We start from the raw sequence: 22,710 nt of genomic DNA, 5'->3' as shown, positions 1-22,710 counted from the left end.
TTGCTGTATAGAAAAGAGTATCATAGAGCCTTACCAGCTAAATAACTGAAGTAACTATTTGCTAGCAGTTTCACACAGCCTAAACTGAGTGGCAAGTAAGGATGCTGCTCCAGCAGCTAACACTTGTTCTTACATTTTGTGGTTCCAGGGAAGGGTCTGGGAAGATCAGTTGTTTTCATCTAACATAGTCATCTGCATAATAAGTTGTGCAAGGCTCATATTGTGAAAGTGACTTATTTGCAAGACTAATAAGCAAGTAGTTTATTTATCATCTTTCTCAGTAAACAGTGTCTAATAGCTGCATCTGAAAAGGGTCATGAAGAAGGTAAGAATGATTCTGGGCATGACTCAGCACAGAATTTCATATTTTTTCTGGGTCTGAAACAGGTATTTGAATAGATACCCTAAATCACATCGTTTTATGCAAAATCACATTCCTTTTAGGAGGAAAAGGGTCTTGCGATGTGACTTAAAACAAGGTCTTTGTGGGGAAAGCCTTGCTGCAGGTGCAGATCGACTTTGAACATGAGGTACTGTATTGGAAAAACAGCATAGCAGAACCTTCTGTTTTTCTTTTCCTGATCGTATTCCCTTAAGAACTTTCTTAGCCGGTTAGATGGAAGCGCCAGCTCAATATCAGATGCAGAGTCCAGCTCAGTATCCTGTTTCTGATAGTGATGTCTCTGCTCCTGGACAGGCCGCCACTTGGCAGCATCCATCAGCATCTTGGGTAGTGTCAGGGGGCGGTGGTCACTGTTAGGAGTGCTCTGTTTAACGTCTCTCTCCAGTTCCCTGGCTTTTCCACTTTTGATGCTTTGACCCCTTCCTTTATTTCATTTGTTGTAGTCTGGGATCATTTGATTTCTCCCCGTTTGGTTTTCTGTAGCTCTCTTGGCTCCCTGCAAGGAGTTTGAGTTTGTGAGAAATCACCATTGGCAGCAGCGTGGGTGGGCTTTGAGTCATGATGGTCAGAATGCAGGATGCTTAGTCCTGCAATCAACATTCGTATTTTACATCTACGTGATGTTTCCTCCTTGAAGTAAACTTTTACATTCTGTGTTTACAATGATAACAGAATCTGTTTCCTGCTTCTTGGTTTCTTTTTCTTGGATCCTTCATTTTTAAATCATCATTCCTTTGGGGTTTTTTGTGTTTTGTTGTTTGTTCTTTTGGTTTGTGTGTGTTTTTTTTTTTTTTTGTCAGTTGCATCTGTGTTATTTGAACTGCAGATTCTGTGCTTCAGGGACAAGGCTGTTTGTTTCAAGACAGCTTATTCCTGGGGTGATCCAACAAAGATATCTGCCAACATGAGATGCCAAAACCATAGAATTATAAAGACAGAAAGTGTAGGGTAAGCCTGGTATTTTTCAGTCTGTCCTGACCTGGAGGTAACACTTGTACTGTCATGTTTAATAGGGGTCAATAGGTTTCTCCCTTATTTTGCGTACTTTTATTTCAGATCTGTTCATATTTTTGGGCTCCATGACATTTTCTGACACTGAGTTTCATAATTTGATTTATGTAGTTCATACTACATAAAAAAAAATAATAAAATCTTTCCTATTGATTTAAATCTTTTGTTCTGATTTTGCCTTAAAGAATTGCCAGCTTTTGCTTTGTAGCTGTCTCTAAACACCAGGGACAGTTATGATTCCTTCAGAAGAAATCATAGGTTGTTCTGTCAGGCAATGACTGTATTCAAAACCATTAGAACCAAGGCCTGTTTTAAATTAAATTGCTTATAATTATAAAGAGTGGTTTCCTTACAGCAGCAGGATCCTCAAGACATTACTGACTGAATTATTATCCATCTAGTTATTAATAGCATTGACAAATCATGTTCTTATGAAGCTAAAACTTGTGTGCAAAATGGTATTCTTTTCTGTACTTTGGAATCTGGAATCAATCTTTAAACAGAAAGCCAAAAATTTTATTAAACTGACACTTCAGGCTCATTTCAGATCTTTGTATCTTGTTTTTTAGCTTCATAGTCATTGGGATGAGCTTTGTGATTATTCCCAAGTAAATGACGAATAAGGCTATTAGAAAGATACACTCTGATGAACTTGTTAAGTGTTTTTAACATATTTTTGTTTAAATGCCTATTTTGTGCTGTTACCAGACAGAAAAGGGCTTTATTTTCACAATAAATACACATGTTCAATTAGTATTAGACATTTTTCCATAAGATTTTTAGGAGAAATAGTAATCTGGTTTTCCTTGGCGCTAAGAATGCGTGCTTTTAACTGAAGTAAGTAGAAGTAGCAAGATTTCAGCATATATAAAAAAAAAAAAGGTTTTTGCTACCCAGATATGATTCAGGCGTTTCGCAGAGTGTGCCAGTCTTAGTGAAGATTTCTGAGGCGAGGAAATTGCATGTTTGGGGTGAATTCCAGTTGTTACCCATCTTTTCAGAAGATGACTTGTCACTGATGCAGGGAGCGCATGTAGGCCCTGTTACGATAGCCAGGGTGCTTTTGGTTGATTTTTTTGAAATCTGAGAATAAACAAAAAGATCTAAATTTGCCTTCTGGAGCTTTCAAAATCAGTTGGGAAGAGAGACATGTAATGAGTTTGTTTTTCTCCTGTTTTGTCACTTTTTATCATGTTTCAAATATACAGAAACATTTCACAGAAAAAAAAATTCATAAAGGTCACCAGTGCTTTCATACTTGGGAGTTCTGAGAGGTATATTTAATCCCTGGCAGACTTTTAACCTTTTCTAGCTTACAATAAGTTTGCCATCCTTTTAAAACCCTTTGATTGTATGGCTTTTGTTCCCCTGAAAGGGGGACAGGGCTGCCTGGTTACTCAAGCAGATGCCAGGCTTCTGATTTGCATTTGATGAAAGCCACTTGTGAAAGGAGAATCAATGCTCAGATTTACAAACAGTAAAAGTGGGTATTGGCTTGTCATTTCTTCCTAGGTTGTTGTCCTATAAAGCTGCTCAAGTTCCTCTCTTTGCAAGAAAGTCTTCCTGCTATCCCTGCTGCCTGTGAACGCTATGTTAGATCGAGATGAAGGGTGAGTAATTCTTTTTACCTCCATTATCTGGTTGTTTGGCTTTTCTTTTTTTTTTTTTTATTTAACAGCAAAAAAAGAAAAGGAAAAAGAGAATGAAAATGCTGCCATTTGGAATAATGCATTATAAGTTGATGAACCATAATAACCAAACTGTGTGTCTGAAGGGGCCTAATTACAGAACACCAGAGGCACAAGAGGGAGGTTATTGTGGACAACAAAATAGCGCTTTAATAATGCTGTCACTGTACTTAGTACAGCATCAGCATTAGTCCATGTGGTTATATCCAGGTAGAGAATGGAACAGAATGCATCAAGAACAACAACAGAAATGAGTCTGAAAGGGTTATATATCAAATCAAAGCTAGCACGGAGAGAGACATTATTTTGAATGAGGTTAACTGAGAGCAAAATGGCAGTGACTGAACCAGTTTTTCTAAAATAAGGGTGGTTTTGACTAGTCTATGTGTAAACTCCCACTGATTAATGTGTAAGGAGTGTATATGTATGTTGACGTGTATAGTAGTAAGAGAATCAGAAAGGATGGGTGTTTGAAGCACAATCTATTAAGAGTCCTTTTTATGCCATGAGATCAGCTGTTACAGGCTATACCAACAGCAGTGCCCAGTAAGAAGAGCTGTGGATGTATCTTTTCTACTATAAAAGGATGTCTACCCTTTTTACTTTGGATATGTGACATAGCCTAATTGTTTCATGCCTAAGGCATCAGTACAAAAAACACATTGTCAATAATGTGGCCTAATAAAAGGACTATAGGAGAGGTGTTGCCATTTCCCTTTAGTATAAACTTGAATGAATCTAACTTGCTTTGGCTTGGATGTCCTACCTCACTAGGCACGCTCCATAAACCCTCTTCACTGTGATAAAACATAGCCGTTCTAACAGAGAAGCTGAAAGTTTCACGTGTGCAAGAGGAGGAATATTTTTTTGTAGTGCAGGAGGTCAGATAAAAAAACTCACCCACAAGCAATAGGGCTGAATATAAATCTCAAGGTATCCAAAAGCTCGTTCCTTTGTCTTGGCTATTTCTGTTTTTTCTGTACCACACAGTGCGGTGCAGTGCACAGACTCATGAGCTAGATCTAAATGAGCTGTTGCAAATGAAGCTGGTTCTGCAGTGTCGGTGGTAAAGCACCTCTTGGGCTAGCTTAGCTTTCTTCCTATGATGCAGTAGCTGTGCTCAGTATGAGATAAATCACCTTTAGTAGATTTATACCATAACAACATCAGTGAACTGCATCCAGTTTGGCTAGTGCCAGTTTGGATATCTCTGAATGTAGTTCATTATTTTTATTTTTTTTTTGTAATTCTAGATGGTTGTGTATGTGGGTATTGCTAACAGATCTATCAATGATCACCTTACTTGTGTCAACTCTTACTCTCGCTCGTATTTTCCAAACCCGTGTGTGCATCAAATACACCAAAACATTTTTCAAATGTAATATTGAGGGGTTATTTCTGTAGGTGAACAAATACTTTAGTATGTCATAAAATTACAGCCAAAACTTTAGTTTGTACTTTTGGTTTTATAGTGCATATATTTCATGCATTTATTTTTCAGAATTATAATTTCCCATTTTTAAAAAAGATTATTGCTGTAATATCAGACAGCTTCCCTTTAAAAAAAAAACCAAAACACAAACCACAAAATTTCCTCATGTAGCAGCTACTTGCCACTTGGTCCACAGGGAGATCAGTCAGGCTGTTGTGCGAGGTAGATCTCCACACTTGGAACCTGAAGGTAGGAATATCTCCACAGAAACTCCAGGTTTAAAGATTGTCATTGCTGGGGTTTTGTTTGTTTGCTTGTTTTGGTTTGGTGGTTTTTTGTTGTTTGGGGTTTTTTTTATATGTAAAATAAGCAAGGTTGTGTAACTTGCTCTCTTCTAGGCCTGGCTTTTAGTCCGCAAGTATGATTCCGTTTTAAAGCCTGACAGCAGGAATCAGGACATGAATTTGATGGGCTCCATCACGTGAAACTTCATACTTTGTCTGGTTGTTTAATTTCAGAGAGTATAAAATGAAAGATTTTCATCCTCATGTCAAGTACTGTGGTATACCTATATCTGTTGTAATACAGGAGTGTATGACCTAGTGTAATGATGGCCACGTGAAACATGTAGTAAGAACTGGCTAGTGTGTGGAAATTTGACTGATTATATGTTGAAATAAATAGTTAATGTGAGTAGTTAGAGCGAACCCTCTTGGCTCAAGGTGTTACTGTTGCTTTCTCTGATCAGATTTGAATTACTTATGTACATTTATTGGGGGATCAGATCACACTCTGGCTCAGTTTTTAGGTTGTAGGCATTCTGAAACACTTAGTATTCAGGATCAAAGTTTGAAACAGCCTTGGACAGCTGCAGGCACCAGGAAACAAATAAAGGGCCAGTTTTTCATGCAGACGTATGACCAGGAGACAGGGCTGGGTAAGCACTACTTCCAGGCAGCCACAATCTTTTCGTACTCATGAGAACCACTTCTCTGACAGTACTATAGCCGCTATACCCTTCTTTTCCCTTTCTCTGCTGTCTTCCAGTTGCCCAAGTAGCTGAACTTTCTTTTCAATTAACAGATTCCACTACAGACTTTACTGTCTTACAGTTCTCTCCCTTTTCTGTCATGGACTCAAAGCTGGATACTTCTTAATGGCCTTTGCAAACTGAGTTTCTTTCCTGTTGCTGTTTTGCATACTATGTGTATATCTTTTCCGGTCTTTATCATTCCCATTTCATGCCCTCTCTGCATGTACCTCTTACCTGACAGCTCTCTTGTGACTTGATTCTTATGGGCTGACTCTTCCATGCACTTGAAAATAGACCCTCTTATTTTGGCACTGCACCACTGCACACCTCGTTCCCTCTTCAAGTCTCATTAAATCCATTTCTCTCAGCTTACCACCCTTTGCTACATCTGCTCTGGTGCAACCTAGTTCTTAGTTGTGTGCACGTCTGAAAAAAAAAGAACCAAATACCTATAACTGTAAAGGAAAAAAAAAAAGAAATTCAAGACTCGGAACACCATCCTGCAAATAAAAATACCTCTAGAGTTATCTGTATGCTCCCTTATCCCATCATCAGTCATCACTTCTTCACAATTATCTTACCAAGATTCCACACTTCAGATCGGGGACCTGACTTTCTGAGTTGTCTGTAAAGTGCAATCTTTTCTGACACACTGTGAAAAACAACAGACTTGTTTTGTTGGAAACCCAGGTGTTTGTCTGTGTACTCAGAAAGAGAGTTAGAGTAAGAGTTCATTTTCTGTGATCTCTTTTGTATTTCAGATGGAACAGATGGCTGAGCAAAATAAACATCTGTATGTGAACTGTAAAGTGTTCAGTTACCAATGTAAAGGGAGACCTGGACGTCAATACTTATCCACAAATGATTTCTGGGGGAAGAATAGGAAAATTTTGATTTAACGCTTAAATCATCAAGTAGAAATTTGCTGAGAAATAACAAAAAAAAAAAAAGAAAAGGAAAAGGAAATCACTGACTGTGGCATCAGTAATCTGCCCCATATGATACAAAACAGCACAATGTAAACATCTCTGTTCTTGCAGGGTTTCTATTATAATCATTTTACTGTGAGCGTTCCTGTAAGCTAAGGCAAAGAGGAAGTCAAGGGCACTGTCTGTTGCCTGCTGATCGTCTGTTGTCCTTGCCTCTACTTTCTTTGATGCATGGAAATTACAATACAATTATTTGAAACATGCTAATAATTGCCTTAGCTGGTATTTGTGTGGCCGTGTCCCAGAATTTCTGTTGTAGTCAGTATTTGAGCTATGGCTTCTTTACTGAAATTGGACTCTCCAACTTTACTTTGATTCTCTTCTGTCTGCTTTAGGGAACAGTTCAGGAGGCAAGCAGATGTTTCAGTTAGTGGGTTTTCTGTAGCCCATCTACTGTCACTATGTTTTCAAAAGGGATAATTTGTTTCATACTGGATAACATAGTTAAGGTTTTTAAGGGAAGATAATATCTTCTGTTAGACCTACTGATGCCATGACAGGCGTGTGAGTGAGATACAAGCAAGCTTTTTGGATGCAGAGGCTCTACTATAACGTATTTGGTAGTTACTCCCCTTTCTGCTAGCCATTTCTCTCTGCTATGCCTGAGGTTTTGTATTGCTGTATCTGTTTTGTTTGACTAACACATAACTGTATTGTGGAAGTTGTTACAAGTTGAGAAGAAGGATTTGACATCTGTGTGTGGAATAATTGATGCTTTGGACTCCTGGAAAATTGTTGGAGGCTATTTGCTCTTGTTCGGTGGCTGCTACTTGGATGATGGGGAGGAATTTATTTCCTTGTTCTAAGCACACTGGCAGGAACAGAGGTTTCTTTTTTTTCTTCTTCTTCTATTTCTCTCTCTTTTTCTAGTGAATATAACATGAACTCCTAGTTTGTTATCCAACAAAGATGACAATCTGCAAGCCTGGAGTCTCTACTTCTGTAATTGTTGTTTGATTCAACAGTTATCAATAAACACAGTAATCAAAATCATTAGCAGCAAAAATAATTTAACTTTTATAACCTCACTTTTTATATTTTCAAGATACCTGTTGTGAGAAATAGGGCATCTGAAACTTCTCAGAACTTGTTTTAGATTGTACCATCTTGGATGAAATCCTGATTCTACAGAAGTTAACAGCAGAGTGCCAGCTGACATTGATGGAGCTAGGAATTTAATGGAGCTTCAATTTCTAACACATTTAATGACCCGTTTTAGGCATAGGTATATTTAAATGAGGACCCCAACAATGGAAAGTTCTAAATGTTTGTTTAATGCACATATTCTGAGCTGAACCTGCTTATTTCTTTACAAGATTGAGTTGGGGTTTTTTTGGTGTGTGTGTTTTTTTTGTTTTTTCTTTTTTTTTTTTTACTGAAGTGAACTGAATGCAGAAGTTATTTCCATTGCACACATAGTCCTACTTTTAATGTCAGTTGAGTATGGTTGAAGGGGTTTTGTTTCAATGGTAAGACCAAGACCCCAAGATTTTAGAAACTAGGAGACCCCAATATCAAATCTAAACGTCCTCAAGGGTTTTATCTGCACATAGTTCTATCTTTTTTATTTTTAAAACTTACCTTTGTTCTATGCCAATAAATTGAAATTCTAAAGTGGTGTTAATGCTGTTGTAATAAATTAGTCTTGCCTTGCAGTACTGAAGAATAAAGAACAAATTAGGGCATTAAAAAAACCTTGGATGTATTCATAATACCAGAGCAGCCAAATTTCTGTTCTTGAAATCTTTGATATTTTACTTGTCTCCCGTTTGCCTTGGACTCACTTTGACCTTTACCTAGTTCTTTTGCAACAAACAACAAAGTCCATTTGATGCTCTCTTCTAATTTAAGACTTCCGCACGAAATGGATATGTAACTTCAGTATCCTTGGTGCTCTTATTACTTCTTTTTCCTTCACGTCTTTGAGAAAGCTGAGTGCTAAACTATCCTATTGTAGATAACAGAAGAAAAGGAGGAGTAAATGAACAAAAGTTGATTTTTGGTGCACTAGGCATACCTAGTTTTCATTTTCAAAACTCTTTTTTTTTTTTTCTTAATAAAGCCACCCAGCCTAACCTGTTTGTTTTAATTCTGTATTCAAAGGAGAAATTAAAAACATACAAGTCATTCTAAATGGATGCTGTACAAAATTGAACTCAGCTTTAGGAACAATAAGCAGCATGAAATTCAGGACTTGGAAAGGAGCACACCATGCTAAGGCAGTCATTCAGGCACATAAAGTACTTTTCTTTAAACCTTAATGAGCAGAGCTGGAATCTGTCTCGAATTTTTCCTCAGTCAGATTTTTCCTTCTTTAGCTGTTCTTGACTAAATTGCATTAAACAATTGCATTGCCTGTCTGCCACACAGCTGCAATGTTGGGAGGCACTTATGTTCCATAGTGTATAAATAGCACAAGGAGGACTTCCTGTTTCATTTGAGGTTGTGTCTCCCCCTTACCCAGCTGACAAAAATAAGGAAAAAAAACCCTAAAAAATACCAAAAGTTTTAGCAAAGCAAGTGGGATAACATGAAATGTAATGTTCTTGTGGGTGTACTTGTCTGTGACAAATCAATATTCGTCGTACTTGAAATGTGAAATGAAAAATAGAAAAGACCACAAAACAATAGTTTAGATGGAAAATATTGTGTTATTTTGAAAACTATGATGTTAATTTCAGTTTTTCAGCTGGCTCTGCTTTTTAATAATACTTTCTATTTCAGTCGTCTGTATTTGTTTTTTATCACATACTTTTCTCAATGTACTTGATTGCATTCAGGGTGGATATAAAGTATAAAAATTACATATTTATGTAAAATAATCTGTAAATCACCTGGGAACACAACAGTACTAGAAGCAGATATGCAAAAGCCTATATTTTAAAGTTCATCGGGTTTTCTCCCTCTTGGAAAAATAGAACAAAGAGTAGGATCAGGAGCCAAGTATATCCTCAGTCTAAAAATAATCAAAGCTGAGGGTTGCAAGCCAGAGGACTCCCTCTTTCCTCAGCTACTTGAATGGATCACAGTGATACAACTAGGTGTTAACCACAGGATCAGAATTTCTCTTAATCCAAACAAATCCAAGGCCATGGCAGATGTGAGGAGCACAAGTACCTTTTGTTGCATGTGAGAGTAATGTAAGAAGAGCAGCTGCAGAGCTGCAGTTTCAAGTGGACACGAGTAGTGTGTTGTAATCTATTTTAGAAGTGAGGAAGGAATGGATTACTGCAGTCTGAACTACAGCTGAAAGGAGAGGTCTTGGCCTTGCAAAGGAAGCATCGGAGGGGAAAAATTTCACTCATCTCCAGATATCTGTAGGCAGCCATATGCTGGACTAGATGTCACTCATGTGAATCTATTTGAACTAAATGCAGAAGTATCTCCTAATTTGAAATTGGAGGCAACTTTGTGGTTTCTTCATAACATTTCCTGCAGGCATAAATATTACTTATGAATTATATTAGCTGGGAAGCAGAAACTTAGCCCTCATTCAAGGTTTGATTGTGACTGGGTAACTAGGCACAGGTGCTTTATTTTAAATCAGTGGAAAGCACATCTACCGGCAAGCTGGTAACAGTTCATTCTAAAACCTTTCTAGTGGATTTGCAGGCATAGTTTAGTCAAAACTAGTAGTGTCACTGCAGTTCACAGGATCCACCTGAAGTAAGGTATTCTGAAGGTCTGAAAATTTCTGACAATTCCTTTTTTCCCTGTATGAAGTCAAAGATAATGTCAATGCTAAGAAGAGGTGGGAAGGTCTGTGAGCAAAGTCCTAATTATCCGAGAGGTCTTGGTGCCCTGCTTTTCTCTTAGGAAATGTTGAACACTTAGATTTTGCCAGGTATGAGGCACAAGTGTCCATCCTGAAAGTCCCTGTTTGAAGCTGAGCAGAATCAACCCATGAAGCCTAGAGATCTGGTCGGAGTGGGTCTGGAAAGGCGCCGATAAAGAAAGGTTTGGGCAACTAAAGGACTTCTCCCTTGAAGCTTTTCCTGTGCCCTATTGCGAATGAGTTTGAGTGAAGAACCAATCTTTGACTGTTATTAAGGAAAGTGTGAGGATTAGGGATGGAAGAGAAAGTGTGTAATGCTGATTCTGGTTGGACTGGAAAGGGGCTGATGAGGATCAGGTGTAAAAAAAAAAAAAAAAAAAAAAAAAGTACGTGAACAGGGATTTAATGTCATTATTATAATTGGAATGTACAAAGGGGCTTTTCTAATTTTGAGGTTCCTGGTTTTGCAATTGGTAAAATACTCTTTTGACTAGTATAATATGTAACAAATGGCAGAGCCTTGGATATTTTCCACTTAGACCCTAGGTATTTATGCACTAGTTATATTGTATTTTTGTGTGCAGTATATTACATTCAAGCATTTTATTGGATTATTAATATTTAACTTTTTTTTTAATGAATGAAGTGCTTTTGAATTGTTTCTGAGAGTTGGCTTCAGCACAGACTGTTGGATATAACTTGATATGGCCCTGAAAACATAGTCAGTGTCAGGGAGGGCAAAATAATTTTGGCAGTTCTGTTAGTTTTAAATTGGCTTAAGCATTTCCTTCCCTTGATCAATTCACTCATTTCTATCCAAATTTAATTCCCTCAGTTGGGCTTATATGACTACTTATAGTCCTAACTGTTGAAACAGATCACCAAATACCTTTTTGGATTGATGCTGTTCACAGTCTAGTCCCATAGTTAGGGCAGACTTGCTTAGTAGAATTTTGCTGCTTAGAAATATGGTTTTGAAATTCTGGATTTAGGCAGCGTATCATCCTTTCTCGGCTTTTTGTTTGCAGTTCTATATGCCTACCCTCTGCCACATCACTAACTGCAGCTGCCAACGCAGCTGGTTTGGGGTCGTGTTGTGAACCAAATCTTCTAGTGGCTTACCAGCCAAAAAATTCTGGGTAGCAATCCCTGCATTTTAGCACTAGATCTAGCAATGATTACACCACTAAAACGAAAGCGTGAGTGTTTTTACTGATGTCTCTGCTGCTACTGTATCTCCAAGAAAATGTTTTTAAGAAAAACTCCATAGTATAAATATAGAGTTCTGACCTTTGCTGGCCAGTGATATTCTCTAGAACTCCACGAAATATTTTTATTTTTACCTTTGTACCTAGGTACCATAAACAAATCGGAATTTACAGCAAAGAGGAAAACTGGTAGAAGAGCCTGAATCGTGACTAACAAAATGTGGTCCTGAGCATGACTTTTCAACCAGCAAGCAAGAAAGGCTTTATGCTGGCAAAGCCACATGTTGAACCAAAAGAGCAATAAAATAAAAGGCAATAGAGAACTTGTCAGATTTGTCAATTTTAACAGGTCTACACTCCTCATCAACAAGTTCAATATCAGTTGAGTGTATTTTCAGTACATTACACTCAATTTTGTTAAATTTAGCAGTAAGATCATTAGGCAAAACCGTGTAGGAAAGTATCTAAGGGTTGATGCAAAGAAATAATAGGTCTATTTACAAGGTTATGTTCTTGAATCTTAGCGTTCCATTTCATTTTGGGAAAAAATTGAATTTTTACATGAAGGTGAGGGTTTTCTTATTAAACTATGTACATTTCATTTTATGAAACATCAAGAGTACCTCCCACTCCACATCCTAGTGCATGTGCACCTGGTTTCTTTGGCAATTCAACAGTTCAGATCACAACTCTGTAAAATAGCAGAGGCATTCCAGAGTGTTTTATAAGCTCTGGATGTTTAGGGTATTCACATTGATACTATAGGATCTTCACAGCACTAAGCTAAATACCTATTTAATACCTACAAAACCTATTCTGTATTATAAAGCTACGATTAATGATTTTTCTGTTGTAATTAGAGCTAACAAGTGTGCGATCACCTTGCTTCAGATGTAATCTACGGTAATTAGCAAATACATAAATTATGCTGTGAATAGATATTGACCTTTCTTTCACTACTTATAAAGAAAGATACCACATGAAGAAGGTAGCAAATCTTAATACAAGTTAAAATTAAGTTCATTTCAATTTAAGGTATAAATTAGAGATGTTACAATATACAGCTGATTATTTTAATGTCAAACCTGTCCTACTGAACTTTCTGTGAGGTCACAGCCAGCCCGCATTGGAGATGGGAACAAAACTGAACACCTGCCAATTTGAGGCAATGGTTTTCATTGCTGTTCCTTTTTGTGGAGCCCTAAAGGTTTTCCAGCAGTGATTCTGACGCTTCAAAATTTCACAAAGGTCAAATAATGGCTATATTTCACTTCCCATGGATCTGTTAGAAATACTACACAGACTCAGGGCCAGGGTGAAAACTGCTTATCAAAGGCCAGTCACAAACAGAGTGGTTTTCTTGAGTTCAGGAATCTATGCTGTTTCTCCATTTAAAAGTAATCACTGTCTTGCCAGTAGATTGAATCAACAAAAAACTTCTGTTCCTCTACAAACTGATCTACGTTCTGTATAAACCAGGTCAGGTAACTGGCTAGTCTCATGAGTTATCTTGTTGGCAATGAGGAAAAGACCTAATGGGTGAAACATGGGACATTTCCTTTCTCTGACCTTGGTGCGGTGTGGCTTGTTTTGAGGACTTCTCCAGGGCTATTTGATTGGCGTAATCAATTGGTCTTGGTTGGATTTTTTTTCCCTCTTTGAGGGGACCTCATACTAGCTGGTGCTACAAATAGGAGTACAAGTGAAGTCTGATGGTATAGTTACGGGACAAACTGCTTGTAGCAAGCAGAAGTAACACAGCTGGATTTCTTTTTGGGTGTAACGAGCCACACATTTCTGACACTGCCAGTCACTGTGCTGGATATTTTTATCAATCAAAGCTGCAGCTGTCATCCTTTGGTAAGACAAAATTCTTAAGCCTTTTCCATTATCGGTCCCCGGATTCCTTATCTCAGAAAATCAAAAAGCGAGTAGTTTTCTTTTGTATTTCTGAACAATTTTCCTAGTACATCTGTCTTAAATACTGCCAGGAGCATGTATAACTTTTCTGGCTTTATGGCTAATGGTCTCTTTTCTGCTGGTCATGGATGTCTCTCCTTTCACTCAATTTCTTTTTCAGCTGCTTTAGCCATCTGTGATTTTAACTGTTTTGTGCAAGTGAAAACATTTGCACAAATCAGCATGATTTCTCCAGTTTGGATATTACAAGCCTGATTCTCTACTCTATTTAAACTTGAAGTCACTTTCTCTGAGAAATGAATACAAAGTGAAAATAATGGAGACCGATGTCTCCCTTAGACTGATGTCTCCACTGTCTGCTTGTTCTATGATACTAAAAAAAAAATAATTTTCTTCCACTGTAAGTATAATCTGAGATTTATTGCGGAAGAAATTGGTGTCTTTGCTCTTGAACTGTACATTTGTCTTTTGATCTAGAGTTTACACCTTCTGCTAATCTCTTCTACTATGGAGTTTGCCCAGATTTTTCTTCGTTAAACTTTTTTCTATTTTGACTAATCTCTTTCTGTGGGAACTCTCCTAACTTTACTCCTGGGCATCTCTTTAACCTTTTACATTTCAAGTGCAACACAGAGCATTTTACAAATCTTAAAACCTAGTGAAAGGCTGGAAAGAAGTGATTCTTGGGAAGAAAGCGGCCTCCTTTCCCCCTGAAGCGAAGACTGTTTCCATAACATTGATCAGCATTACTGCAGCTTGCCGAGCTTCTGTGTTACTGCCACTTGGGAAAAGATCACTATGTGGACGGCATGTTACAAAGTACAGGTGACTTGCAGATTGGAGCTAGCTGCCTATTTGGGGAACATATGCACCTGCATAGCTCTTCCCTCGTCGCATAAGATAGAATGTATGACCAACACTGGACAAAGCCTATGAGAAGACTGTAGTCTTTTCAGCATTCCTCTGCATCCACAAGTCATTGATCCAGATAATTACCGTTAACCAAATAACTTTTGTTCTAGGGTAGTATGTCCAGACAGAGAGAGATCTGGTGTAGGTTGAGTGGAATAACTTATTCTAATATAGCTATGTTAGCGAGTCTTATCTATATCAGCAAGAACTTGTACCAGAATAAGCGTAATACTGGAGCAGTTGCACTCTGTTCTGGTAGTCATCCTCTTTGGATGAGATGGAAAACTGTGATTCTTACAACTAGAGACTTTTCCCTGTCCTATGCTTAGGAATGCTCTTTCCAGTTTTTACTGGGAAATTACATTCTACTTGTCCAAATGGTTTCTTCCCTCTTTGTGAAATGCATCCCTTCCTTTTTGAACTGCAGTGTATTTTTCTTTAAAGCAGATGTAGCATTTCTACGTAAACTTAAATCATCCCATAGATAATATCAGTATTTATTTGTTTTACTTCCTCCTGCCACACCCTAGGGTTTTTGTGGTGGTGCTTTTGTCCACAGCCAACGTGATTTTTTATAACATAGTCCAGCACAGTTTTGTGAAAATCGGTCGTCTTCAAGCGCTGTTCCTTTAGTACTTGGTCACTAGGTGTCACTACTGATCTAGGAGAAAAGCAAAGCTTTGTTTCTATTTTTGTTTTCAATCTGTACAAAGCAGAAAATCATTTGTATATAAGAACTTTTGTATTGTCTATAAAAACTCATAACTACGGACTCCATAGCATCGTCGGTAAGGAGTCATTGTGTTCCCCAACTTCAGCAAAAAGTCTGCTATCTGTTTTTAACTACACAAGAAAGAGTTAGGAATATTTTTTTTTCCCCAGTATGTTAGCTGTTTTTAACACAGAATAATTCTAGCTGGTGTTCAAATCCAGGACCGTAACTGGAAAAAGGACACTATTTTACCTTTTTTTGAAAAGAGTACAGAAAACTAGGTTGCAACAGATTAAGAAGTCAGACTCTATGTGCAAAAAATCAATTGTCAAAGTATGCTTCCTGCTTGGAATTTCATTTGGGGCTTCTGGATTCCTGTTGGTGTGTTAGAGTCAGTAGTTAGAAGGATTAATCAGGCTACACACAATACATGGTGATCTCAAACAAGCTGGAAAAATCAGACTCAAAACCTGATTAGGTATTGAATGGTCTGGCCTTTTGCTGGTGTATGTAGCAGAACTAAATCTGAATCTGAACATAAATCTTGTTCACTGATAGCTCTTGGTAAATGTGAGGCACCATTTTGGAATGTATGCTGCTATTCTAAGAGAACGAACTTTGGCCTTTTAGTGAAGGAAAACCTGCTTCCTCTGCTGCAGTGCTGTATAAACATCTCCTACTCATGTCTATTCTCTGCTCTTGGGATTCAACAGAGCTTAAGAAAAATATTTTAATGGAGACTGATTTCTAACCCCTGCTGAACACCTCAAGAAATAGATGTCTAATGATTACATTCACATTTCTTCTCTTTTAATCATTTAATGATCGGCAATTGACAGCAAAATGCCCCACTTGAAGGGGAAGGCCGGGGGGATGTTAAGTGATCCCTTCGTGGAGGAAGCTATGTGTTTTGTCAGTCTCACTTTTTCTTTTTTTGTTGAGGAAAAGCTAAATTCTATGTGCCTGAGACACCTTGTGCCAATCATAGGTGAAAGGTGGCTGTGTAAGCTATCGGTGGCTTAATTTTCTCTAGTTGAGAGTGGAAAGTTTTTAAAATGGAGGCAGGTGGTGGTTTAGCCCTGCCTGTTGCAGACGCTTTTGAATACAAAGATATTTTCATGGCACAGAGGAGAGAGCTCAGTTTTCAGCTCATTGTGTTGTACCAGCAATGTATGGCTATAGCACTTTGGGGTTTTTTTGGCTGTTGAGGAAAACGATCCCAAAGCACTGCTGAAGCAGTATTCAAAAGGATTTTTTGGTGTAAAGCCTTACCAGAAAAGAATCACTTTATTTGCCCTGCTACTTCATCAGCTATCTCAGAGCTGATGACTGCTAACAGATTTGTGACTATACTGTTAATAAAACAGTTTCTGGGTAAAGTTTCCCTGGCTTGTCACCGAGTAAATCTGTGGGTGCCTGACAGGTACCTTTGCTTGTGCATGGAGTCTTTGCTGCTTTATTTTAGAGGGCACCATCCAACTTCCCTATTGTGACATGGAAGCCAGAAAGAATGATAAAGTGCTACACCTTTCCAAATGTTAAAATGTAGAGTTTCTTTCTAGAATCAGGGGTTCATATTCTCAGAGGTTGACTCAGCCCCTTTGCTGGCTGAGGCACATAAGCTTAGAATTGAGGAAATCTTTGTGTTAGTCTTCTGAAAAGAACCATAACAGAAGTCCTGGGTCCATACTGAACAAGCTAACAGTTCTCTGCACTTCTCTGTCAAAGTAGCTTCCCTTTCTTCCTTTTTGTTGTCTTCTCCTAATAATGACCGCTATTTACAAAGTTAGTTTCCTCAGTGTGCATGTTGTTCCCACAAGAAGTCTCAGGCAATGTCACACCCTCCAGGGTAAGATCTGCCCCCGCATCCTAAAACATGCAAATACTGAGAAAGGGACAAATCAGGTTGCTCTGCCAGAAAAGGGAGGGAGACAGAAGTATGTCACAAAATGATTTTGTGAACTACAGTCTACGAAGCTTCACTTGGCTCACATGTCAATAGCTCCAAATTTATGTTCTTTTAAAGGTATTTGCTCTACTTTTTCCTTCTCTAGCTTTCATATGTCCTATGTACATAGAAAACTCTGATGTCCCTCCCCAAGGAGCCGAGAAAATGTTTCCTTTAAATCTGCGACAGCAACAGTACTGTTGTCCATGTGTTTAATAAGAGCAGAATTACAGTAATGTTCCTGTAACATGTGAGCAAATATAGTAAGTATTTCCACAATGGCTACAGCTGGGATTTTGTAATGCTCGCTGCTTTAACCAGTTTAAATAAAGCAAGGCAAGCCTGAACCTAAAAACTCCAATCTGATTTGCTATACAAGTTCTGTCCTGACTCTTTTGTAGATCCTAAATCTTCCTCCAGCTGTTAGTCAAAACAAATGCATAATTAAGGAGAACTACCCCTTATTACTGTTTAATTTCCTGATAAAGACGTTAAATTAAATTAAAAGGAATTTCCCCAAAAGCCCCTATTCCAAACTGCGTTTCTGCACTGACAAGCTATTAGATTTTTTGCAAAACAGAATAGCAAACAAAAATAAAAAAAATCTACTTTTGGGCTTTTAGATTTGTGCAGTTTAATTGTTGGTCTGTTTCCCTGATAAGGTGAGACTAGTCCCATGTCACTAGGGGAATGGTATCCTGCTGTGTTTTTCCATCCTCATTTACAATGATTATGTTATCAGGCTAGCCAGGCAAAAGGGTGGAGCAACTATAATTTCAAAGCAGGATTAGGTTGAAATAACGAGGTCACCAAGTTGTGGTTGTCATGGCAACGTCACATCTAAGAATATGGGATGCTTCTAGGAGATGAGGCAAGCCTGGAGTCTCTCTCCCTTTGCACAAAATCCCAGACTATTTCTGTAAAATTGCTTAATTGCTTTTAAACATTTTTTTTCTCCAAAGTGGCTTTTGCTACAACAATGAATCCAAATTGTACTTCTTTTTATCGACAACGTCTTAAGGATGTGTTTATCTCTGATCTGCTATTGATCCTGTTTTTCCTGTCGTCTTCTGAGTATGTATTTTGGCTGTGTTTAAAAGATCTTTTGTTTTAAATATATCACAAAATCTTTAGGTAATTCAACCACTGTTCAGGTGTTTTGATTCTCCTTGAGACTTCACAATTTTTTGAAACACAGGGCTCTCTCTCATGTCATACTGCCCTGGGACCTCTCCCACACCCACAAATAAGAGAGAATGTTTTGCTGTTAACTCTCAAATTTCCATTCTAGTGATAGCTTGTATCCATTTTTTAGTACTGTTTTATGTTTTTTGAAATATGTGTTAAAATCTTTTTTTCCTGGTAGTCCCTAAAAATTATTATTTTTAAACACATTATTTGTCATTTTTTCGAGTTGTCTTGGGTGGGATAAATGTGAATGGCTGTGGAGCCTTACTTCACTGTGTCACTGCTCCTCACAGGTTTTTATGGGAAATTTATGATACAAACTCCTGACAAGCACAGCAGGAAGCAGCTGCATTGTCTGTGTTTTTATGTTGTTATGTAAAATCTCACCAAAACCACTTTCTGTCCCTTTCTCAACTTTTACCTCTGCTTTAATATTGGTGTAATGTTATGATATAAATCACACAACACACGTTTCTGTTGAAATGGGTTTGATTTTTATGCTTTTTCATTGCCAAGCATCTACTGCTGTCAGTATAATGTAGTGCTTAAGTGTGCCAGGCTAAGGGATTTGTGGAATTAGAGAGTAAGTTACAAACAATATAAAGGATGTGGGGTATAGGCTGTAACAGTGGGCTATGGGTTTTAGCGTGCAGTTTGGGAGCACTGAAGCCTGAATTGTCGCACAAGATCTTGTCTAAGTTCTTCTTCAGTGACTGGGGCACTTCTGTCTCTGGGCATCTGAGCTCCACACGCTGTACAGTCTGTGTGCTGCAGAAGTCTCCCCAGGTGTATAAGTTCCATTCCATTATTTGTGTATCAGCCCAGTTATATGGAACTGACCGCAACATAATGGATCTAGAGACCACTACCTTTTCTCAGATTTTGGTTGAAAGAAGGAGGTGGACTTTCAGACAGAGACATAAACACAGAATGATCACTTAAGGCACATTGCCACGAGGCCTGTATGAAACTGTAGGATGAGGGTTGCTACAAGTAGGAAGTAAACTGAAAAAACCTGTTTTTTAATAATGCTACGAGGAGACTGTCAAACCTACCATATATATGGTTCCTTTGATAGGGCTTTTGGTTAAAAAAAAATTAAACAAAGCAGACAGAAAATACCATGTTCAACATCTTGTTTCAAAGACATGAGATGCAAGGTCTAAGGGCAGATAGTGTTTTTAGGCAACCTGATTTTTGATTGACATCAGACTGCCTTCACAGGACAGTATGGATGTTTTCTGTTTCCCTTCCTCCCCTTCTTCTCCGTTATCCAGTTAGAGCTTGTGAAGTGTGGCACTTTGCTGACATGCCGGGGAGCAGGGACTATGCAAAGCGAATGATTTCCATCAAGAATGAGACTAATTGCTCAGTTCTGAGAGTAAAAGGAAAAAGATGTCTTAGCTTTGGTGAGGAATGAGCTGTTTAACCAACTGGTAGCAGAGTACTATTTGCTCTCTGGCTGGAGGAAGTGTCTGTTACTTTCCACAAAGGATGGGATCTTTCCATGGCAGCCTGGAAGAGATGTTGATTAGAGTCCAGCCAGGTAAGGCTGGACTCCCTCTATTTATTTAACAGGTCTGCCACCTATGATGGTATATGAAAATAGGAATTTCCCCCCTCTTTTTGCAGGTTTGTATGTTGTCCCATGGAGAAGCTATAGATTACTATTGAATGGATTGAGTGTATTTTTTGTGTGTCCTTATGATACAATATTCTTCAGTGAGCCGACGAACTATCTGCGAAATAAAGAAAAAAATTAAAACCAAATTGTCAGTGGGTGTATCCACCAGATGGTGATGTTCTACCAAATTATTTGTACATCGATCTTGCAGTAAAAATCTTGTAGTTTGAGGGAATTCTGATTACTTCTTAAATTTCACATGAGTGAGTCTTCCGTTGCTTCAGTGATAATTAGGTTTGGAAAGAAGGACATGTTTCGCTCCATACTGAAGAGTACCCTGTTTGTGTCCAGTACTATGGGCACAGTACAGGGAAGAAAAATCTGTTGTTTCTAGCATATTGAAACTGGGCAAAAGCTAGCATATTAGAAGCAAGATTTACATGACTACTTTACAATTATGGAGCACCATGAACCTGACAGCTTGCTTTGCCATGAGGGGCAGTTTATTTCTATGAGAAAGAAAGCACCAGAATGAGAAGGGTGAGGAGGGCTTGTATTGCTATATTGTTCTGTGGCTCCTCTTTCCTTAGCCTGGAGGATCATGTGGATGAATGCCAAAGGTTTGGTTTGCTGGGTGGGGCCTCCTTTGCATCTCAAGCTGGAAAGGAACAGATCTGCTGCATTCACCCTCCCTTTTCCTTGGCTGCTTGTTGAGTTGAACAGCCCTCAGGAAAACTGTGTTATGGAAAGTTACACAATTTAAAGTCTAGCTTTTCCATCTTGATATACAATAAACATCACTGCAGCTTATGCACATGCACTGCAGCCACTCAGACGGAAAGAGCTTTGCTATTAAAAATTGTTAGAGTTATTGATTTAGTTTGAGGAGTAACTGCCAGTAAAATTGTATCCTTCAAAAGCCTTCACCAATTTTATCTAAGAGAGTAAAAGATTCTTGGAAAACACGAGGAATGGTTTCTTTTGTTTAGTCCTAAACTACAGTTAGAAAAATCAAACTATAAATTGTTGGTCTGTTTTTTATTTGTGTGTCTCTCATTGTTAGGGACACTTTTCTACACGCAGAACTGCAGTGAAGCTATTCTATTGGATGTCAACCACCTGTAAATAGAAACTGTGCTGTATTTGATCCAAAAAGGTCAAGAGGGCCAATTAATGTACATGCGAAATTCACCATTTCTAAGAGAAATGTTCTTCCCAGCATAGAGTATCAGTGTGAGTAATGCTAATCTTAGTTAGGTTTGCCAAAGAAAATACTTGTTATTACTTAAAAAAAATTAAATGAAACAATGAAATAAAAATGCTATTGTACAAAATATCAATTTCAAATAAGGGTTTCAGTAAAAAAATATTTCTGTTCATGAATTCTGATTTGTGAGGGTGGTTTGCCTTTTCTGATAGTAACATCCTAGTTTGGGAGGATTCCAGTTCAGGGCAGGTCTCATGGTGGGAACACTGATACTATTGATACTGATACGGTTCACACATCTAGATTAAATTCTGCTTTTTGCCACAGACTTCTTGGTAGAGGTGGATCATCTGGGGCCACAGTACATTTGAAAGGAAATGGGATGATGTTCCTTTTTTCATGCCAGGATGACGTTAATTACATGCTGCGGGTGCTGGCCATCTCCCCCAATACTGTTAATCCAGTTCCCTTCATGTCCTTAGCCTCCTTGTTCTTAGCCAGGACAGCTGGGACTGATTTTTGTGTGGCTGCATCAACACTATGAGCACAAATCTGGTAGGTCTCTCCATCCCTCACTACAGCTAGCTGCTTTTATGGAGCTGATGTGGGTACGGTGATATTGGGTTTTGTGGATTTTGTTTTCTTTTGAAGCTAAAAAGACAAACAATTGTCCTCTTTCATGACCAGTATGCATTGGTCAGTTTTTGTTATCACTCTGTTTGGAAACTATCCTGTATTTCCTCATTGTATGCTGCACTGCTGTTTTTTGAGGCAGAAAACAAGTTTGGTTTGCTGCTGTTGGTCTTTAGAGTACAGCATATCTTTGACTGAGAGTTTTTAACAGTGCAACTTTGTAAATAGCCTTATCAGCAAAATGGCTTGAGGTACTTGAACTGAACTGTACCAGCTAGAGGAAGCTATCACATAGGCTTTTCTTTTGTACTGTAAATGTCTATGGATGACTTGCTCATTGAATTGGTTCTCTCCTGCGGCCAAGAGTTTGATGGACAACACTGAACAGTCAGGAAAGCGTGAGAGCGCTTACGTGAGTTCTGTAACATTCATTAGGAAGTTACTGAGGAACTCGCAAAATCTGAAAAACCCACCAGATATTCCGATGCACTTTTGCTACGTGTAGGTGGATGGCACTGTGCTTGTCCTGTGCAAGCTGAGTGTGCCGCCAATTTATTCTGCTATGCACATGGAGTGTTTGAGCTGTGGCCAGAAATGTTTGTAAACTCTTTGGGATTCTTCAGCATTTGCCTCCAGGTATTTGGTTTGGTCACATACTTTGAGAAGTGTGATCAAATACAAGTTGTTCTGTGAGCAGCTGTCCTCTTTCTTATGGATTTGTGTCTGATGGTTGGATTCCCTTCTGCCTGGTATCAGTGAAGTTCTGACAGTAGCTTTTCCCATGGGTAAGACAACATTCACCTGTGTAGGTTTTCTGTTGTGTGTAAGGATTTAGTTCACACATTTGAACTTGCCTCAGTAAATTCACTGGTAAGGTCTCCTCTAACCAGCTATTCATTTTAATGAAATGTATAGGAAAATAATAACTTTGAAACCATTGCCCTTCTGTCAAATCTGGTTGAGATTTGCCAAACTTCTGTAGGAAAGAAGGGGGCAGGCTGACGGATGAGGAGACACGCTGCAATTG

The 22,710-nt window shown here is 38.4% G+C and overlaps 1 protein-coding gene across 1 annotated transcript in view; it reads left to right on the top strand.

Moving 5' to 3' along the window:
- The first annotated feature begins 2,989 nt into the window (after positions 1-2,989).
- LDB2 (LIM domain binding 2) overlaps positions 2,990-22,710 on the top strand; it is a 375,747-nt gene continuing 356,026 nt past the window's right edge. Inside the window, exon 1 of the mRNA XM_063336653.1 lies at positions 2,990-3,024. Within this exon, the coding sequence (XP_063192723.1) occupies positions 3,005-3,024 (20 nt within the window). The 5' untranslated portion in view covers positions 2,990-3,004. The remainder of the gene's footprint in view (positions 3,025-22,710) is intronic.

Source organism: Chroicocephalus ridibundus, chromosome 5 (assembly GCF_963924245.1).
Source record: "Chroicocephalus ridibundus chromosome 5, bChrRid1.1, whole genome shotgun sequence".
Classification (NCBI taxonomy): Eukaryota; Metazoa; Chordata; class Aves; order Charadriiformes; family Laridae; genus Chroicocephalus; species Chroicocephalus ridibundus.
This window is presented reverse-complemented; position numbering and strand designations above follow the sequence as displayed.